The 19,832-nt window shown below is 51.1% G+C and overlaps 5 protein-coding genes across 5 annotated transcripts; 2 read left to right on the top strand and 3 right to left on the bottom strand.

Annotated features, from left to right (window-relative positions):
- Window positions 1-720: 720 nt before the first annotated feature.
- N7481_005306 (putative Rho guanyl nucleotide exchange factor) lies at window positions 721-6,260 on the top strand (the record flags this gene model as incomplete). The annotated part of the gene is made up of 5 exons (XM_057264525.1): window positions 721-1,296; window positions 1,379-1,728; window positions 1,800-5,139; window positions 5,202-5,468; window positions 5,538-6,260. 5 exons carry the CDS (start codon window positions 721-723, stop codon window positions 6,258-6,260), a joined length of 5,256 nt encoding a protein of 1,751 aa, XP_057122245.1.
- Window positions 6,261-7,830: 1,570 nt separating this feature from the next.
- N7481_005305 (carbohydrate esterase family 5 protein) lies at window positions 7,831-8,835 on the top strand (the record flags this gene model as incomplete). The annotated part of the gene is made up of 1 exon (XM_057264524.1): window positions 7,831-8,835. The coding sequence occupies one exon, from the start codon at window positions 7,831-7,833 to the stop codon at window positions 8,833-8,835; it is 1,005 nt and encodes a 334-aa protein (XP_057122244.1).
- A 1,472-nt stretch (window positions 8,836-10,307) lies between these two features.
- On the bottom strand, window positions 10,308-13,835 carry N7481_005304 (GTPase-activating protein; the record flags this gene model as incomplete). Its single annotated transcript, XM_057264523.1, has 3 exons — window positions 10,308-12,558; window positions 12,608-12,959; window positions 13,031-13,835. 3 exons carry the CDS (start codon window positions 13,833-13,835, stop codon window positions 10,308-10,310), a joined length of 3,408 nt encoding a protein of 1,135 aa, XP_057122243.1.
- A 641-nt stretch (window positions 13,836-14,476) lies between these two features.
- N7481_005303 (uncharacterized protein) lies at window positions 14,477-15,729 on the bottom strand (the record flags this gene model as incomplete). The annotated part of the gene is made up of 2 exons (XM_057264522.1): window positions 14,477-15,415; window positions 15,490-15,729. The coding sequence occupies 2 exons, from the start codon at window positions 15,727-15,729 to the stop codon at window positions 14,477-14,479; spliced, it is 1,179 nt and encodes a 392-aa protein (XP_057122242.1).
- A 690-nt stretch (window positions 15,730-16,419) lies between these two features.
- N7481_005302 (uncharacterized protein) lies at window positions 16,420-18,552 on the bottom strand (the record flags this gene model as incomplete). The annotated part of the gene is made up of 1 exon (XM_057264521.1): window positions 16,420-18,552. One exon carries the CDS (start codon window positions 18,550-18,552, stop codon window positions 16,420-16,422), a length of 2,133 nt encoding a protein of 710 aa, XP_057122241.1.
- Window positions 18,553-19,832: the final 1,280 nt, after the last annotated feature.

Below are 19,832 nucleotides of genomic sequence, written 5' to 3'. Positions count from 1 at the left end.
TGATGCTATACTAGTAGAGTTCAGGTTGAATGACCATGATAGCCACCATGCCCACCTGGCATTGCCCTTCCTAGACCCTTCTCAGCTCAGGGGCGTGTGGACTCAGCCTTGTTTAACGGCGAAATGACGGTGGGGCGAGAACAGTTCATCGGCCCCCAAATCCACACGTCGTGACCACTGGCAGCTGGGATGAGCCGGGGGGGAGGCTCAAGGCTGTGCATCGCCATCACCATCACCATCACCCATCACACATCACATCACTGCTCCATTTCCCTAGGGTCCCCCTCTTTCCCATATCGCGAGGAAGAACTTCCTCCACGTGCCTAAAGTCGATTTCTCCGGAATTCTCAGATTCTTCCCAGGGGGGGTTCACAGGGACAGTGACAGGTGTTGGCGGTGGAGAGTTTACTTTAGTGTAGGAGAGACCCTTCTGTTTGGGTCCTACTAGTAAAGTTCCCAAGTCCCAAGCCCACGGTAAACCCTTCGACTTCCGACTTCCCTCCTCAACCTCCCCTTTCTTCCCCCACGCGGACGGGAATGCTCTGAAGACATTTCACTCGTTTCTTCCCCTGTCCGCTCTCTCCGTGACCCTCCTGCGACTGGAGTTCTCGCCGAATTGTTCCCGCCCGCCGCTCGTGCGGCTGCTCGAACCGACCGGGCTGACCCAACGCCCCTAGTGACCTCAAATCCATCGGTGGATTTCTTGTCGCATCCCGCACCATGTCGCACCCAAATGGTCAACAGGCCTACTATGGCCAGCCGGGCAATCCACCGACTTCTCAACCTACCTCTCAACCCGCCGCCGGTCGCTACGAGAGCTACACCTCACAACCCAACCCCGCACAGACTCAGCAGCTGCCCAGACGAATGCCAAGCTATAACGCAGGAGATGACTCGCAGCTCCTGAATACAGCGCGACTGCAGCCGACAAGGAACGATGGGAATGCGCGATACGCGGTGCAAGGTGGATATCCCGGTCAAGGGGGCTACAACGTCACGCCCGCGGCATACGGCGAAGACACAGACTCAGGCTTCTCGCGCTCCTCCTCGGATAGGTCGCGCATGTCGCCGACTCGCACTTCATCGCATACGAGCATGTCTAGCTATGGGTACCGCTATCCCGGATCGTCCGGGCAAGCGGCCTATAACCCACAACAATATGCCCTCCCACAGTCCCAGACACAGCCCAACCTGAGCTACAACCCATTGTCATATACCAATTCCAACAGCTCCTATGGTTCGTCCTCCGTGTCGAGTCACCAGCCCTATAACCCGGCAGCCTACCAGCCCGCAGCGGTTGCAGGCCTAGCATCGCCGAGTCTCGCGCGGCGACCCAGTGAGGCTTCGCCATATGGATATACCCCTCCTACCCCCCCAGTCCCACGGTTTCTCCCAACAGCCCCCAATGCCTCCCCCTCGTGGTCCTGATCACCCTTATGGCTCACGGCCCTCGCCGTACGGATCCTCTCCCGTTTCCACGGGCCCGCCGACTGCGCTTCCCATCTCGACATCCTACCAAACAATCTCCTCGCCTGCTTCGGGTACCTATGCCACCTCGAACTCCCCCTCAGCAGCCTATATGCCTCAGTCGACACCACGAACTTATTACCCCACACCTCAAGGCTTCGGATCTGACTCGCCCTACCCCTCCCACACAATTCCTCCAGTGTCCAGCGTATACGAGGACCAGCCCCCCAGAGCCTCCTGTTCACCAGCCCCAAGGAAATGGTATCTATAGCAAACGTTCCAGCTTGTCTCATTCGTCATCGGGCCGAACTTTGCCTACCCCGCCAATACAGCAAGATCTCCCTGTCCTCAGGGCCGAGACGAACTGACACCCTGACTCGACATCCGCAATCACGTCCCCTGCCCGGACCACCACCCGACGCAGACAATGATATCGCCGATCACGCCAATGATGATTTGTTCAAGGAGATTGAGAACACGCAGGCCAGCTTCCGTCGACACAGTTCTCGAGCATCGCATGCTGGTTCGGCATCGAACTTGCGCCTGTCGCCAGATGAGCAACATACACACACGAATGGGAACATGGCAACGGGGACTGGCCAGTATGTGATTTACGACGCTTTTAATGACGGGAGTGATGCGGAAGCCGAGGCGGGAGTCGCAATGCTGCGCATGGCAGAAGAGGAAGAAAAGGCCCGCGAAGAACGTGGCTTTTTACAAGGACGTCCTCGCGCGGAAACCAACGCCTCGATTCGCAGCACTCGCTCTCAAATCTCCCCAAGAGATCTCTCCCCGAGGGGCCCATCACCCGCGGAACCGTCACCAAACCACCTATCTCCGAGGGGCAACTCACCGCGTTCCGATACCACTGAAGATAATGAATTCATGGGCCATGATCTGGCACTTTACGAAGGAGGCTACCAGGGCAATTTGCACTATGGTGAAGGTCCGACATACACACCCGAGGAAGCCTCCGAGCCTACTTCTCTTGGTCGGTTCCCAGGGACCTCTGGCTCTTTCAGAAGCTCTCAAATCTCGTCCGACGAACGTGGAGACTATGCCGACAACTATGATCACCCGCAGATAGCGTACGAATATGCGCAGCGACTTCATCATCTTCCGAAAGATGCTCGAGTGGATGCTGGAGGCACAGGCGGCCTTTCAGCTCCTGGTAATCTTGGCAGGCGGATGAGCTATGATTACGGGGAAGAAGGTGACAGTCCATATGAGCAACAGCCAGAGGAGGATCACTCTGGCGATGAAAGTCCCTACAGGGGAGCTGAAGATCTTTTCTTCCACCCCGGTATGCGTCCGCTACCGCCGGCTCCCGTTGAGCCAGCGAATCAAACCGAGCTTCACTCGCATCTGATGCCTGCGGGCACGTATCGACCACCGGAACAGGATGAGATGCAGGGCTACACACAGTATAGACACCCCTCCTCTCCGACATCAGCGGACTACTATGAAGATGCTTTACTCAGTCCATCTCAAGTCCCGCGGTCGTCGTCCTTGTCGACTCCCACTGGACCTCGTACTGATCCACCTATCAGATCGAAGACCGATGCGGATCGAGCCAAGTACAAGCAACAGCAGGAGCTCTTGTGGCAGCTCCAAGAGAAGGAACTTCCTAAGATCGATCCGGCCGAAGCCGCTGCCACCATGGCACTGGATCTCCCTACGATCCCCGCCGGTCGCCGCAAGAAGTTCATCCCGACAAAGCTGTCCTCTGAACAGTTCAAGAAGTGTGCCGAGCCGTGGGCTTTGAGTTCTATTCTGTCTTGGATTCGAGATCTCAGCGAGGATGAGACTGATCTTCGGGAACACGCCATCGTGGAAGCGATTGTGGCTTTGCTTACTCACAAGGTTCCGACCATGAATATCGCTGATGCCGAGACCTTGGCTGCTCGGGTTGTTAGCAGCATGCTCCAGGAGGAGGCCTTGGTCAAAGAGGAAGAATGGGTCAAGTTCAGCTCTGGTACCATCTCGGGTGTACTCTTCCAGGTCACTGGCACTGGGTGTTACTCATCGAAGCTCCACGAACAAGAAATCCACATTGAGGATACTGACTCATATGGCCGATGCTATTCTCATCACTGCATGAGAACATTGAAGAAGGTCAACCTGAAGGCCCAAATGATGGCACCGCAGAAAAAAGCGGAGGATTGGGTCACATTCTACAAAATTTCCAAGGAAGTTTTCGACTCTTACCCAAAGAAGGAGATTGAACGTCAGAACATCTTGCACGAGATTGTTATTACAGAGGATTCATTCATTGCCCAGCTAGATGTCTTGCGAGAGCTGTATCGAGACCAGCTGGCTAACATGAACCCTCCAATCATCCCGACCAAGCGGTTGAATAAATTCTTGAGCGATGTTTTTGGAAAAGTCGATGCAGTGAAGAAGGCCAACGAAGACTTCCTCCTCGCCCAGCTGAAATACCGCCAGAAAGAACAGGGTCCTTTCATCGGAGGTTTTAGTGACATTTTCAGAGAGTGGATTCGCAAAGCCAAGAATACCTATATTGACTATGCGGCGACATTTCCAAACGCAAATTACTATGTTCGCAAAGAAGCCGAGCGAAATGTTCACTTCAGACAGTTCTTGAATCAAGTTCGCGAGCACAAGCTGTCGAATCGACTCAGCTGGGATACTTTCCTCAAAGCCCCGATCACCCGTATCCAGCGATACACACTTTTGCTCAATACGGTTCATCGGAGCATGCCCAAAGACTCGGAGGAGAAGACAAACCTGGCACAAGCAATTGAGGAGATCAAGGTGGTGGCGCTGGAGTGTGACAACAAGGTCGGTGAGATGAACAAAAAGACGGACCTGATGGAACTTGCAGCCAAGTTGCAGCTTCGTCCCGAAATGAAGAAGGAAGTCGAACTTAACCTCGAGCACCTGGGCCGCGAAATTATCTTCCGAGGTGATCTTCAGAGGCCGGGAACCCGCACAAGATTCCTTGTTGATACGCACGCCATCCTGTTCGACCACTACTTTGTCCTCGCCAAGACCTTCACCACACGAGATCAATCGCGGTCATCGAAGTACGAGCGTTACGATGTGTCGAAGCTTCCTATCCCCATGGATCTGCTAGCTTTGGAAAGCACCAACGATGACCCCGTCGTCAAATCTTCCGTGAGAGGTGTCGCAACCGTGACGCCCCAGGGTGGCGTGAGCCCATTAGGGCCTGGTACCTCAACAAATGGAGGCACTACAACCCTTGAGAATAAGGATGATAAGATTCTGTTTCCATTCAAGATTAAGCATCTCGGCAAGACTGGCACCTACACTCTTTATGCTTTCTCTGCCCAAGGCCGCATGGATTGGTGTCAGAAAATCATCGAGGCGAAGACGAAACATGCCGCTGCCCTTTTCTCTCAAAATGCGGAGCCATTTCGACTTCGCGTGCTTGCGGACACTGCGTTCGGTTACTCGGAACACGCGTCTGGAACGAAGAGTATTACCATCAAGGGCACGCCATTGCATCGGGCGATCAAGGAGGTCGAGAAGAAGTACGAAGGGTCTGGGACCAGACCTACAGCAGTTTGCAGGGCGAGCGTCAACTGTGCCACGGTCTTCCAGCAGCCCCCAGGGCGACAAATGTGTGCCGTGGGAACAGATTACGGAGTGTACATGTCTGATCTCAGCAACCCGCGAGGCTGGTATCGGGTAAGTGATCTTGCGGCTCCACGGCGTTTTTTGTTTCGTGTTCAGTGATTAACAAATTTTAGGCGATTCCAATTTTGCGGGTCACTCAGATTGCCGTCTTTGAGGAATTCAATCTATTCTTGCTCATCGCGGATCGGTCTCTTATTGCATACCATCTTGACGTGGTCTGTCCTGCTAGTGGAGTTACTTCCCAATCACAGGACTCGGCTCGTCGAGCCCCGCAAAAGCTGTCTGGAACTCGTGAAGTTGGTTTCTTTGCAGCAGGTCGGATGAAGGATAGATACTTGGTCTTGTACAAGAAGCGGGACGGATTATCTTCTACTTTCAAGGTATGTTTCATTCCAGCTGTTGTTTCATGTTGGGATGGACGGGATACTGACCCAGTCTGTCTCCTTCAGGTTCTCGAGCCCATCCTCCAGAAGTCAGCTTCAAGCAAGAGCCGCTTCTTCCAATCCCGTCGTTCACAGACCGAATTCTTCCGCGAATATGACGAGTTTTACATCCCCGCCGAAAGTTATGGCATCAATATGTTCCACTCTTCCCTCGCTATCTCCACCCAGCGTGGTATCGAAGTTCTCACCCTGGACAAAAAACAGTCCTGGTCCGTGCCAGACTTTAGGTCTGAGACTCCCGATGCCTCCGACACCCTCATGAGCATCGCCCACCGCATTAAAGATCTCCGACCACTGGGCATGTTCCGACTTAGCGACAGCGAATTCCTTGTCGCCTACCAGGAATGTGCCGTCTATGTCAATAAGCACGGTGATGTTTCACGCAGTGTGGTGATGGAGTTTGTGGGTAGCGCACACACGGCCTGTCTACATGGGAAATTCCTTATGCTGTTCAACGACGACTTCGTCGAGGTCCGCAATGCCATGAATGGTCGACTGAGACAGGTCATTCCGGGTCACAACGTTGTTTGCCTGGACGATGGCAGCAAATTACCCGGATCATTTGGCCAAGCTAACACGAACACGAACATGAGCGGCTTCACTGGATCTAGCAATGGCGTTTCGATTGGCTCAACCCAGCATACAGTCAAGATTTGCATGCAACATCCTGAGCATACAAGCAGTCAGATTGTGTTGGAGCTGGTTGAGAACCAAGGTCAGAAGGACTAGTCCTGTTCCGGTGGGACTATCCAATATCTCAACTGCCCTCTGTTTATTCCCATGTGACTCGTTCCATGCGTTTCGCTCGAATGGAGCCAGCCTGACCCCTTGTCATTTTCCTCGCATCGTCCGGCTCAAAATTTATCCCCTTGTATTCGATAATCAGCCCTTTTCTTGATTTGGCATGATATTCATTTGCATTTTGACTCCCTTTCCACCTTACCCATGTCCCTGGCAGCCTTGTTTGCCCGAGTCTAACTTTTTCTTATACCCTCCTCATTATTCTCCTTCCCCCCTCATCCACCACCTTTTCACCCCGCTTCTCTTCTCTTCTATTCTCCAATCCCTCTCTTCTAATGGTCATTTTCTGAATTGGGATGGATTGACGGGGCATACCTTTTGCGTGCATTGCACTTTTCATGATTTCGCAGAGCGCTGTTCTGATGACATGGTTGTACATAGAAATGTCAGTGTGCCATCTCACGACTCTAACGATTTTTATTTCTATTTCTTTGGATCCCCCTCGCCCTATCTACTTCTTTTGATCATGTATTTTTGTCCAAATAAAACTTATATTTATATCTATTATTTTGTGCTAAATTTCGTATTTCGATCTATGATCTCATGTTCCCCGTCAATTACTGGGCCACAATGAAGAGATTTCTCTCAAGTTAATTTAATTGAATCTGATATATCCAGCTTTGGAGCGCCACGTGAGATGTTATGAATACCTAGAGGCTGATACGGAGTAGTACCTGAAACAACAGGATCTCGAATTTGGGGGTCTGGGGCGTATTTGTGGGTGTACCTATCGCCAAGGAAATTAAAAACATTTGAGGGTCTACCGTTTGGAATATGATGATGGCCTGAGGACCCTTTCTGAGTTCTCTTGGGCGTTTTTCGTTTTCGGGGTGACTGCCCAATATGGGGCGAACTGAATTTTGAGTTGGGACCCGGCTCGGTTTAGTCGTTTCATATTGAGGGAGGATTTGCAGGTTTCCGCCATTTCCCGGTTGTACTAGTTTGCTCTAGTTTGTCCTAGGAACTGTCAGGATTTTGAGACCCTTGAACTGGTAAAGCATAATCGGAGTGTGAGAGGAGGGAGGGTTAGACTCAATTCGGAGAATTCCTGTGGAAGAATGCATGTTTGATAGTCATTTGGATTAGGAGATTTCAGAATTAACTGTCATTTGTATAGTACAAGTAGTATGGTTGATCTTCAAGTTAATTAAAAGTTGATGGATATACCAGAAAACCATGTTCCAGACGCGAAGAGACACCGTTTTTGGGACCGGGATTCACGATGAAACAGAATCCCCCGTTTCATCAGCCCTGCATCTTACTCTACACAGATATCTCGCCCGAAGTCCACATAAATGAAAACTACCGAGCCTCGGCGATCGGTATATGATGAATTGCAGTATATAGGACGGTATGTTTTTCACCTCGTTCCTGAATCCATCCTCGATCACTCCTCCAGTCTTTCACTCTCATTACCTTTCCACCAGAGCTGGTCTCTATTCAATCTTTATCAACGGTCTTCAACGGTTTCCATTCCAAATCACGCATTACTTTCACCATGAAGTCAGCCGTTTTCCTCTACGTTCTTAGCACCGCCCTCGCGGCTCCAACCCGCACCATCGAGGAGCGCCAGCTGTCTGCCCTGGGTGGTTCTAGCAGCGATAGCGGCTTGGGTGCCCTTTCCTCTCTCTTCCCCGGCTTGGGTGGCTTTAGCGATAGCTCGGATTCTTCCAGCACTGGTGGTCTGCCTGATCTATCTAGTCTGACCGGGGGTTCTTCTTCATCCAGCGGCCTGGGGGCCTTGTCTTCCCTCATTCCCAGCATGGGCGGCGGTTCCTCCACTGGCTCTGGTCTCGGAGCCCTGTCTTCTCTTATTCCGAGCATAGGTAGTGGTTCTTCTACCGGATCTGGCCTCGGTGCTCTGTCGTCCCTCATCCCCAGCTCTGGAAGCAGCGGCTCCTCTGGCCTCCCAGGTATCGGTGACCTCTCCAGCCTGGGAAAACGACAGCTAGGCGGATCAACCACCGAGAACGGAGTTACCAGCAATCAGGGCTGCCAGCCGCTGACCTTCATCTTTGCCCGTGGTAGCACTGAGATGGGCAACATGGGCTCTGTCGTCGGACCCGAAGTGGCCTCCGCACTCAAGTCTCAGTTGAACAACAAGGTCACCGTGCAAGGTGTTACATATGATGCTGGAATCGCAAGCAATGCCGAGATGGGTGCCAATGGCGGTCCCGTTATGGCCAAGCTGGTTAAGCAGGCTCTTAGCCAGTGTCCCAAGACCAAGGTCGTTGTTGGTGGTTATTCCCAGGGCTCCATGGTTGTCCACAATGCCGCAAGCAGCCTTAGCTCCGGCCAGATCAGCGCTGCAGTTCTCTTCGGTGACCCATTCAAGACTCAGGCTGTTGGAAAGGTTGCTAGCAGCAATGTTAAGGAGTACTGCGCCTCCGGTGACCCCGTCTGTGAGAATGGATTCAATGTCATGGCTCACATCACTTACGGCAGCGATGCGAAGGAGGCTGCCGCTTTCCTGATCAAGGCTTCCGGGGTCTCATCTTCTTAGATCTTATGAGTTCTTTATACGGACTACCAGTATTGAGAGGTATCATGTAAAGATAGATAGCTCAAGACATTCGGATTGGCTTTGTATTGTCTACAATAAGAGAAATCAATCCAATCATTATCTCCCACCATCTCTTCAATATGTAATATGCGGTAAAGCTCACCCTGTGCAAGGTAAATAACCATTTAGTAGTAGCCATGATAGAACAATGGCATGAAGAGTCGTGGAATGGCCGGCCTTATGGAAAATTCGAAGCCAGATCCCGAGGGGACTAGTAGTATCTAATTGGTCGATTACTCGTAGGGTTTATCCATGGATGAAGTGTAGTATTTTCTCAGGTGATTGGGGAAATTCATAAATAGTAAACACACCCCTACACCGAATAACTGCCCAGGTTTCAATGAAACAATTCCAAGGTTGTTCGCGATTCTCTCTTGCAAATTAGAAACCAATGCACAATTCCACAGTAAAATGAGCCATATTTGAGGCTTCGTTAACTAGTATAGGCCACTAATCGGATGCGAGACTTGGGCGGTCTCACATTCTTAAAAGACGATGAAACCCCCAAAGCTTCGAGAGAACGCCAGAGAGTCCTTTGAATGAAGCGATAGGGAAAATGCCATCCAATAATGCTATGTTGATGTCCTACCTACCGCCCGAGATTTTGGCCCCTATCTTCCAACTTTTGGACCCAGCCAGCCTAATATCGCTCAGCCAAACAAACGTCCATTGGCGATGGGTCATCCAACCGATGAAGCTAGACTTCTGCGAGCGGCTCTTGTTCTTTGAATCTATACAACAAGGACGGAAAACCGTACCTATATATGACTTGAGGACCAACACAATCCAGCCTGACTACTTAATAAGGCTGAATGGAAATCGATGTTATAAGCCTGTGGTGACTGTCTCCGCATGCTGCCTCCTACTGCTTTTGACAACCATCGCATTTTCGGACTGGGCTACCGAAAACCTGTCCCCGGCTCGCTAATTGTCACCAAATTTACAAGTTGGGAGCCATCAAGCACAGAAAAAGACCTTACTTCAGACGAAGCTTGGCGCCAGAGGCACGGTATGCGAAAGGATTATGATCATAGGTTGGTCCAGTTGGAATGGATTAAAGACATTCTTCAACTTAGAGAGCCGGGAACTGTCGGGAAGACGATCGAGTGGGCTCTAGGTGATACTACTAGACTTCTATATTTCTAGAAGAGATAGCACATGGCACGTTTGGAATGTGTCAAATCCACAAGATAACCAGGTAGCTAGGAGAATAAAAGGGAAAAGAACCCAATTGAAAAGATTCTAAACAATGGATTTCTACCACCACACCACACCACAGACACGGAACATGCATCAAACAAGGTATAATTGCACACCGATAGATATAGTTAAGAAACCAAAGGAAGGGAACGAGGGGATGCATTGGAACAAAAGGATTCTCCAAAGTATAACAAGACAAGGTGGGGATATCATCAAGACTCAAACTCAACGACTTTACTAACGACCTCCGCATCGTGGGCGGAAGAAGGCGAGCCCTTGGCTCCGTGCTGACCCTTCGCTTCAACTTCGTCCTTGTTGTCAAGAAGCGAAGAGCCCTCGCCCTTTTCGCGGACACTAAGGACCTCAGCACCTTCAAGGAGATCGCGATCTGCGTCCCGGACACTGCGACGTTCCATGTCTGCGCCGTATGCGCCTGCGCCCCAACTGGAGATACCGCCCGCCATTGCAGCGGCGGCGTTACTGTCGCGGCGGAGTTCATCTTCGTCGTCATCCTCATCATCGTCGTCGTCACGGCCGAGGGCATTGCGTTCGAGATCACGCTGAGCCTCATCCATGCGTTTCTTGACCTCGGCAGCCATGCGAATACCGTCTGTGACGATGTTGTCGAGGACACCGCGAAGGCCTTTGCCGGGTGGAACGATGCCACCAGAGGCGCCGACAGAAACGCTGCCGGCAGTGGCGAGGTTAGAAGGACGGGCGCTGCCGATGTTGGAGAATGTTGTGAGGTTAGATGATAGAGATGATGATGCAGCGAGTGAGGCTGGGTGAGGGTGGTCGGATAGATGGAATGATTGTGGGAAATAGGATTCGAAAAATTGCTCGAGCAGTTCGTCTGCTAGAATAACCATGCGGAAGGTAGGAAGGGTGATGTGGAGCGGGTTGTTGGGGTCGAGAGCTGGGTTTGCGGACTCGGATCTCGGTCGGTTTGGCTCGCCGTTGCCAGATTGGCTTGGCTTGGAAGTGGCATTTGGTGCCGGCTTGTTCGATTTAGAGTCGTCGACGTCGATTAGGTCTTCCTCGTCATCTCCAATGGCGAAGGAGTCTAGCTTGTCTGTAACCTCCATGGTAGCGTCCTGCTGAGATGCCTTTTGATTCTCGGGGTGGCTTGGGTCGGCGTACTCGAAGCAGCGACGAATGAATGCGCTGACGCTCCCAAGGAAGCGCTCGTCAACTGTAAGAGTATTTTGTTCCGCATGGTCGCGATCACGGGGGCTGTTCAAGTCCTCCAAAGATTGCGTCGCAGTAATTGTACCTTCGAAGCCCCGACGTGAAAGGAAGAGTAATGCCTCGGAGATTTTCAGAATGCCCTCACGATCAACCTGGCCGTTGCCACTATCATCATAAAGATTGAAGAAGTAGTTAATGTTGTTCATGATATCCGGCGACCCCTTCAGTCTGGCCAGTCCATTCACGACATGCTGTAGACTTATCCCTTCTTCAGAATCCGTGGCCCACTTGCGATACAGACGCTGCATGAACTCGTGGTCGGCCGGTTGCCGACGATTGGCCCACAACAGTGACTTGCTGCTGCTGCCCTTGAGGCTGCCGAAGCCAGAGCTAGAATCCGACCTTGAGCCAGCAGGGGTGTCCGAAACAGCCCATTTCGAGGTTGCAGCTAGGAACTCACGGAAAGCGCCATAATCCATATGAGTTGGGCTTGGCCCAAGACCAACACGGCCCATCTCTGTGTCTGCAGGGGGCCCAAGGACCGAGAGACGTTCCGACTTCTTCTTCTCCTGTCGTCTTCTCTCTTCTTCTAAGAGCTTCTGCTGCTGCTGCCATTGATAGAGTGTTTCGTAGAAGCGATCGTAGATTGTTCCAAGATCGTCCACACTGAGGCGTTTGCTTTCAGGACCGAGGTTGCGGATTGATGTGCGCTTAGCGAAATTCTCAATATTCTCCAGAACCGCACCCTTGTGCTTTTCACGTTGCTCTTCAATGGTGCTGTGTGTGATGCCGGAGAATTCCTTGAAAGCGACAACCATCAGCTCTTGGAATCGAGTGATGGCGCGTAGCTTTGGATTCTCGGATCTTGGATGGGCGGATTCGTCGAGGCGCGAGAAATAGGTTTTCAGAACTGAGACGAATGATCCGTCATCTTGGACATCAAGCAGTTCCTCGCCATTGATGCGGAGAATGGCCAGGCCGACCTGGAAGAGAACCTTGGGACCTTCAAGGAAGAAGACATCGAGAACACGGAAGGCGAAAACGAGAGGCATGGAGTTGATATACAATGAAAGGAACCATGGAAGAGAAACAACGGAGAGCTGAACATCGGTCTTGATGAGATGCTCCCAAAGAACAGGCATGGTCTTCTCCACCAGGGATTCGAACACCTTTTGATCTAAAAGGGTACCATACATTGTCGTCGAGTAATAGCCTGGGAGAAGGCGATCGCAGAGAACGGAAAGAAGGAAGAATGCTTGTGCCTCGGACATATAACTGTTTTGCATTAGCAGCTGCGATCGGGAGTGGGCATTTGGGAACAAACATCAATAGAGCGGCGACAACAATATTCATAGCCTGACAGTAACCAATCTCGGCGTTCGTCCAACTGTATGCCGTAAGGACTCGTCGTAGACGACCAATGCCTTCCTCGCTCTGGAAGCCAGGATATTCGGGTAAACTGCGGTTCAAGTCCTTTTCGATCTCATCGATTGCAAGAGACTCTTGGCCCTGGAATTTGACCAATGTCTCTTGGTACAAGTTAGGAGAGCGAATGCGAAGAAAGAGGGAGCCTGATGAAAGCTCCCATACTTCACCACGGAGTCGATTGGGTAAGCCCACGCGTATCAACTTATGAAATGTTGGTTGACGAACAAGAGTGGCATTCCGGCCGTTCTCTGTAGAAAGAAAAGTTAGCACCGAGCTTGGAAGGGGGAAAGGGGAAAATACTATCAAATAGTAGGCATACCTCGGAAATATTCACCCCAGAGTCTCATCTTACTCCGGTCTCGAAGCTTACGCGCATCACCAGGATAGCGGAAAAGCATACCCAACCCCGCATCAGGGGGCGGTCGACCATCTCCCTCGCCTCCTTCCTGTGCCTTGCCTTTCGCACCGGAGAGTAGGTATTCCGAGTAGCAGTCACTGACAACATGTCTTAGATTGTCAACCTCCTTCATGCCCTCTCGCAATCCTTTCTTAAGAGTGTCACAGAATCGCTCGCATGCTTGCCTGCTGCCGACAAGCTGAAGGATCAAGCGCTGTGGGGTAAAGTTGGGCTCTTGTTGCTTGTTCAGTAGGCCGTTCCATGTCGTCAATGCGAGCGAGAAAACGTGACTGGCACTGTGCAGACGCTCAACTCGCCGGATGCAGGAGAGTGGAAGAGTAAAACCATTTCCAGAAGGACCGGTACCATGTGTTTGACCGGTGAAATTGGTGGATGCGCTGAGTGTAGCCGAGGGCAGGAAACTTGTCGGTTGGGTAGAGAAGCAGATAAATCGCTCACTGAGATGCAGACGGCCGGTATATCGGTTGCCCGTGCGGTCAACGCGACGAGCGCTATCGCCCGAGCCGGAGTTCGAGTTTGGTAAAGGGAGGACGAGCTCGGCAGTGATCTCTTGGAGCGGGTTTTGTGAATCGGGGAGGCGGAATTGTTGGCGGAATAGTGAGGCTTTGGAAGGTGTGCCGTCAGATGAGGAGAGGGAGGGGATATTGAAATTAGCCGGATCGATAAGCGATTGGGCTTTCTGAACGAAAGACGACCACGGAATCATGGTGGGCAACAGTCGAGCTGAATCGGACCCGGCGTTTAGAGAGGTGATGTCGGCGCGGAGCTAGAGCTGCGGTTTAAGATGACGAGCTGATTGGGACAGAACGCTGCGCAAAACGGCCCGTGCTTGGTTTGAATGATGTTCCAACGGTCATTGTACAATATGAATCAATCATGAACAAGCACTGGGCCTGTAGCTCAGAGAACGTGAGGGGGATGGGGGGGTCGTTGTTGTTGGGAGGGGGCGATGCTGGCGATGTCCGCCGCAGTCACGTGAATGATAGCCAGCCTTACAGTCAGCATTTCATTCGAGTAGGACTCTCAGGTACATGTTCAAACTGATAGATTACGGGATAATTTGTTTTATTGTTTACAGAAGTTTGAGGACAAAGTTGTACGAAGAAAATCAAAGGAGTATCATTGTAGAGGGAGAGAAGGAAAATCGCTGTACAAGCTGGACATCACGAGGAGAAAGGAAAGAAAAGATAGGACGACATGGTCATGGAAGGTGAATGAAACAGTGTCAAGTCACGGTAAAGTTTCAAACTGCAATAACGCTTGACTGTTGAATATGGATACTTTTGATCGCATAGCTGTTCAGCTTTGTCGTCGATCAGGATTGTGTTTATGAGCGGTTGAACCCATTTAGTTCTTGTCCATTGAACCACGCGGCGACTCGTCGACGTGCTCTGGAAGGAAATCTTCGGACTCGGCCATCAGGCCCTGCTTCTCACAAGAGTTTCCGTCTTCCCAAGCAGCCTTGTGCTCCTTTGGCTGGGTGCCGCGGTAGCGTTGCCAGCAGAAGACAACGACCTGGCCCACTAGCATGCCGACGGCACTGGCGGTAAGTCCAGCCAGAACGCCGAGAATAGCAGGGACAACGATGAAACGAACAACCCGGGAGAAGGTGTGGGCGAATGCGCCGTGCGGGGGAGGCGGGTGGTGACCGTGGTGACCGTGGTGAGGGCGGCCCGCGTTCTCGGGGACGTAAGGGCCGGTATGGTGGCCGTGGTGGTGACCCTCGTGACCCTCAGGGCTAAAGTCCACGGGCTTGAAATCACCGTGAGGGAATTCGCCGTGGGGACCCATTTCCATCATGCCCTTGTGCTTTCCATGGCAGCCCTTGCGGCCGCCTTTGTGGGAGGTGAGGTTGATGAGACGATCCTTAGCAGAAGCGAGAAGACCACGGACGCGAGAGACCAGAAGTTCCTGCAGGCACTTGGGCTTGCCCTGGCATTTCTTCCATGATGAACGCTCGGAGGCCGGTGTGGTCTCGATTGAGGTTTTGGCGATGTATAGATCGCCAGTGGGGTCGACAATCAGGGTGATCGCGACGGTATCGACAGGGACGGGGTGAGATTCGATGTCGAGAACGGTGAAACGAACATCGAGGAAGTCGGTTTCGGGGGTATCAGCCGGGGATGGTAGGGGCATAACCTCCAGTGCGTAGCCTACTGGCATGGGATCGGATTCCTCGCCATCTTCCAACTGTTGGACGGCGTGGATGGGAGAAGGGGGGATAGGAGGGAAGATCTGTCGGCCGTTGGCCATGAGGCGGCTATCTTCGATGGTAAAGTCCAGCATCTATATATTCATCTGTTAAGCGCCGTGAAGAGGAGGGGGGATATCCATGCAGAGCATCAAAAGCAACGACGTACCAGAGTGGAGGGCTTGTTGTCAGTCCAGCTGACGGCGCCATCCTTGCCAGTCTCGCGGAAGGGGCACTCAGTGCAAGGAACATCAACCACGGCGTTGCGGATATCCTCGAAAAGCATGGGATGGACGTTCATGAAACCGTCCTCGATGGCCTCCCCCTTGGGTTCCATCTCAGGGATAACCAGCATAGCGCTGGCGCCCAAGGCGGCAGTGCCACCCAGCAAGAGGGAGCGAACGAACATGGTCGAAGAGATTATGGGTGTAAAGAGCGGACGTCGAAGACAATGAAATTGGATAATGGAGGACCAGAGAGAAAGGGTGGGAAGAAAGTAGTCAAGGGAAGTCAAGTACTCGTAGGCGTGTAAGTTAATAAGAATAAGAGAGGAGGAGGAGGGGAGGTGCTAAGTGGAGACTAATCAGTCTTTAGCGGCGACTGCAAACCAGAAAGTGGGGCAGGTGACGCACGCAGCTGCCGTGGCTTCCTTCTAGTGAAGCGCTGTGATTGGCTGCTGATGGTCACATCTCTGGCGTATCGCCGCCGTGTTACTGCAAAACCGACCGTGACCATAATACTATACGTCACCTGCATTAATGCCCCCCAATCGACTTTCGCGGCTGGTATTACCGTGACAACACATTCAGTCGATCCAGCCCCGTTCGGACTCGAGGCGATCGGCGCCAACTGCGGAGCCCAAGTTAGTTGATATTGACATATCCTAGGGCAATAATCTATACATTCGTTGTAGTTATTGATTTAACTGTTATTTTTGAAATTAATATATATAATATTTTATATACAGAATACACTGAGTGTGTAGTAGGGAGTAGTGCGATGATATCATTTCTATACTGCACCGTCTACCGTGTATCTGTGGATCATCCCTGTCTATCACTCTACCCCGACTGCCCCAGCCCACCACTGTTCATGTCTATCACTGCAATGCCACCCGATCAACATCCAGCCATTTTTTCCACTGTCCATTACTATAAGGGGAATCAACTACTCGGTACTCTGCTTGAGCTCGACGCATGCGAGCCATCATCCGATCGGATGCCGTGTTGGCCGCAACAAACTCTCGATAAAGCCGCCAATCCGCGATGAGGTACATGGCCGCAACACAGACTGCGATGCCAACCAATGGCTGAATGAGTGCTTTCGGTCTCCGTTTGAAATAGAGCCAGATCCACCCTGCTAGACTATACTCGACAGCGTTCTCTCCAACAGTTCGCATTGCCTTCGTGGTTGTCTCAGTGGAGTCAGCCGATGTCCGAATTTCAACGATGCGCGACAGTTCCTTCTCTGATAAGGAGACCGGCGCCCGCGATGGCTTGACTGGTGAGTGGTGCCGTTCCCGCCATTTTAACTGAGAGGATCGTGCCAGGTTTGACTTCGAGACTCGCTCTGGGAACTGTCCTCTACTTCGGGTGCGTGGTACGACGACATCATGTTGGCTTGTTCTGCGCACATGGTTGTGTACAATTGACTTCTTCAGGCCCATATCAGGATGCGTGTAGGGACTGTTAGAGGTCCCCGTGCGCTTTTTTCCCATTGATAGCTGGATCAGAGGCTCATCTGCATCCACCATGTGAGTATGAGATCCGGCGCCCTTATTCAAGCGCTTTCGAGAAGCAATGGCTGCACGTATGGCCTTGTCACTTCGAGATATAATGACCTCTTCAGGGACGTTTTCTCGAGGCTGGAAGCCTTGGAGGCCGAGGTGGTCTGCATTGCTCGACCCGGGATGCTGGCCAAGTGGACTGGTGTATTGGTAAATACTCGTCCCAGAGAAAGTAGCCATGTCGGTCATGTATCCGGAGTCCTCTTCATCTGTGTCATTACAGTATCGTGAAGACTGTCCCTTCAGATTGTCCTCGACAAATGTTTTAAGACTCGTGAATTCGGCACTTTTTGCAAAGGGTGACGCGTTGGGTGAGAGGAAAAATTTGAAATCGTTATCTTGCTCGGCATCAGAGTCAGAATCACTCTCAGACTCCTGGGTCGGTAGTTGGTAGAGTCCGCTCACGGACAGTGGTCGGAAGTCCATCATTTTACTGAACGATGAATATCCACCTTGCGCTTGCTCGAGCTGTTCGACTAGTTGGCGAGACCAAATGTACTCCGTTCTCAGGAGAAGATCATGAGATATCCTGACAGCCTCATCTGACAACAGCAGTGTCTTCTGCATGAAATTTCCATATGACTTCACTTTTTCCCAGAATGACTTCTTGGGCTCTAAACACAAAATCAGATCTCTCAGTTTCTTCCACTGGTAGATTTCCTCGCAGAAGATGTTGTAGTAGCGGTTATCGGTGATATGGAATTTCTCTATCATCCTGTCTAGATCGCGTTCCAGCAGTTCCACCTGTTGCTTCATAAATTCGAGCTCAGACTCAAGGTTGCGCTCTCGCTGCTTGAAAACTTCGCCCAAATGCCGGATCTGGTAATGGTCGCTCTCAAGGTCAAAGATATAATTCTCTCTTATATCAGCCGTTCGCAATTCATCGTTAAGTGCTCGTCGGAGGCTACGGTTCTGTTCTTGCTGATCTGCGTCGAGTGCTTGGCCCGTTGCAAGCTGTTGTTCATAGGCAATTAAAAGCCGATGTAGACGTTCCATTTCCGCATTGTGTACTGCTGATTGGCTTTGCACTAATTGAGTAGCCGTTCCTGCGATCTGCATCTGCTCTTTTTGTATTGCCTGAGAAAGTGCTTGTTGTAGAGCATGGATCTGTGCTTTCTGCTGCGAGCCAACAACTTGCCCCTTCGCAACCCTTTCGGCATATTGCTTCAATCTATTTTGTAGGCCCTGGATTTCTGCCTGGTATCCTTGATTATGGACTGAGTCTCTTTGATGTTTCTCCAGAGCTTGTTGTGCTTCCTTCTTAATCTTTCGAGTTTTGCGAAATTTCGCGGCCTCTTCGACCTGGTCCTGTGGATCCTGCATGTTAATTGATGATGCACTTTCTGGAAGGCCCATTGCCATGCTCATGCTCTGTGTTTTGGATTTTGGAGCTCGCTTGGTGACCTTAGCACCGGTCGCGTCGCTTCTTCGGTATGGATGCGCCATATTCGTGCTCGCGCCCAAATCAGTCAAGGGTGTCAGTCAGAATACTGTCCAGTGCTCCACAGCTCAGCTTGACTGAATGAGATATGGGCTGGCGTGGAAGAAAGAAATTGCAATGGTTAGGTACTCTATCGCTCCGAAGAGAGGTCCGTTGCTGCTTTCCAGCCTTGACTAACTTTTTTGGGTCCGTGACTGTTATATATAAAAGCCTCGAGGCAGCCTGGTTTCTTTGATCAATCCAGTTCAAAGCCTATTGTCATGGCGCTGTTTTTTCAACTCTGTCACGAGACTACTGTCTCCTTTTGCTATGTTTCTATATTAGTGCGACATTTCGTCAGCTGTTCTTTGTGATTCTTTGTTAATTTCTTTGTCTAGTTTACAGACGGAGACCTACAATACTAATTATCTTGCATAACGGATCAATCTCAAACATAAGATTGAAATAGAGTCAGGAGGAATATATTTTCCCTTGGTCAGTTTGGAAAGGAGCAGTCCTTATTGGCTGTGACAGGAGTTCTTCAACGCAGGAGCGGGTGCATGAAACACAGCGAAGCATGAAAGGGAAAGTAGATGATATTCCAGGCCATGCCCAGCATCCGCAGCCGAAATTCAATCAGTCAGTCCATAGAATCTGACTTTGATGATTTCGTCTGAGTGCCAGGTGCAAGTGCTGTTTAACTACCACTTGAGCGGTGCGGTGCTGGTCATATGCTATAGTAGTATAAACAGTTGCACTGAGCCAAAGATCTAGCAAAAGCACCACCCGGAGAAGCACAAGCATCATGATAATTGCTACTAGCTCAATTACTGATTAGAACTTTCAGTAACTTGAAATCCGTCGATATTCGGGCATTTAATAAAAACAGAGCTTTGAACTCATTGTTCAACCTAGTTTCGAATTACGCTGACAACACAAGCGATCAAAGAATCAACACCCAGCTTCACAAAGAATAAATTGCCTACCAACTCGTCAACATAAAATCCAAGCTTATGGGTGTAATCTTCAAGCAACCATTGATCATAGGGTTCAAGTTGTTTGACCTGGTCGTCATCGCCGCGGGTTGCTAGAGGCCGAGCGGGGCATGCTTGGGAGCTTTAACTTTAAACTTCAACCTACCAACAGACACAGGGAGTGGATGAACAGCGGGGGCTTGCGGCTGCTTCCTCCAAATTTCGACTATTTATAGGAGCAGTGGGCTCAATAGAAGTGGGCACATTCGTCTTCGATGAGGTGGTTTTATGTAAAGGGGCAAAAGAAATACCCATCAAGACGCGCGGCGCGC

This window comes from Penicillium waksmanii (genome assembly GCF_028829765.1).
Source record: "Penicillium waksmanii strain IBT 27052 chromosome Unknown utg000005l:1.0-5232799.0:1.0-5237142.0, whole genome shotgun sequence".
Lineage (NCBI taxonomy): Eukaryota > Fungi > Ascomycota > Eurotiomycetes > Eurotiales > Aspergillaceae > Penicillium > Penicillium waksmanii.
The sequence above is the reverse complement of the archived record's forward strand: the minus strand, read 5'-3'. Positions and strand labels throughout refer to the sequence as shown.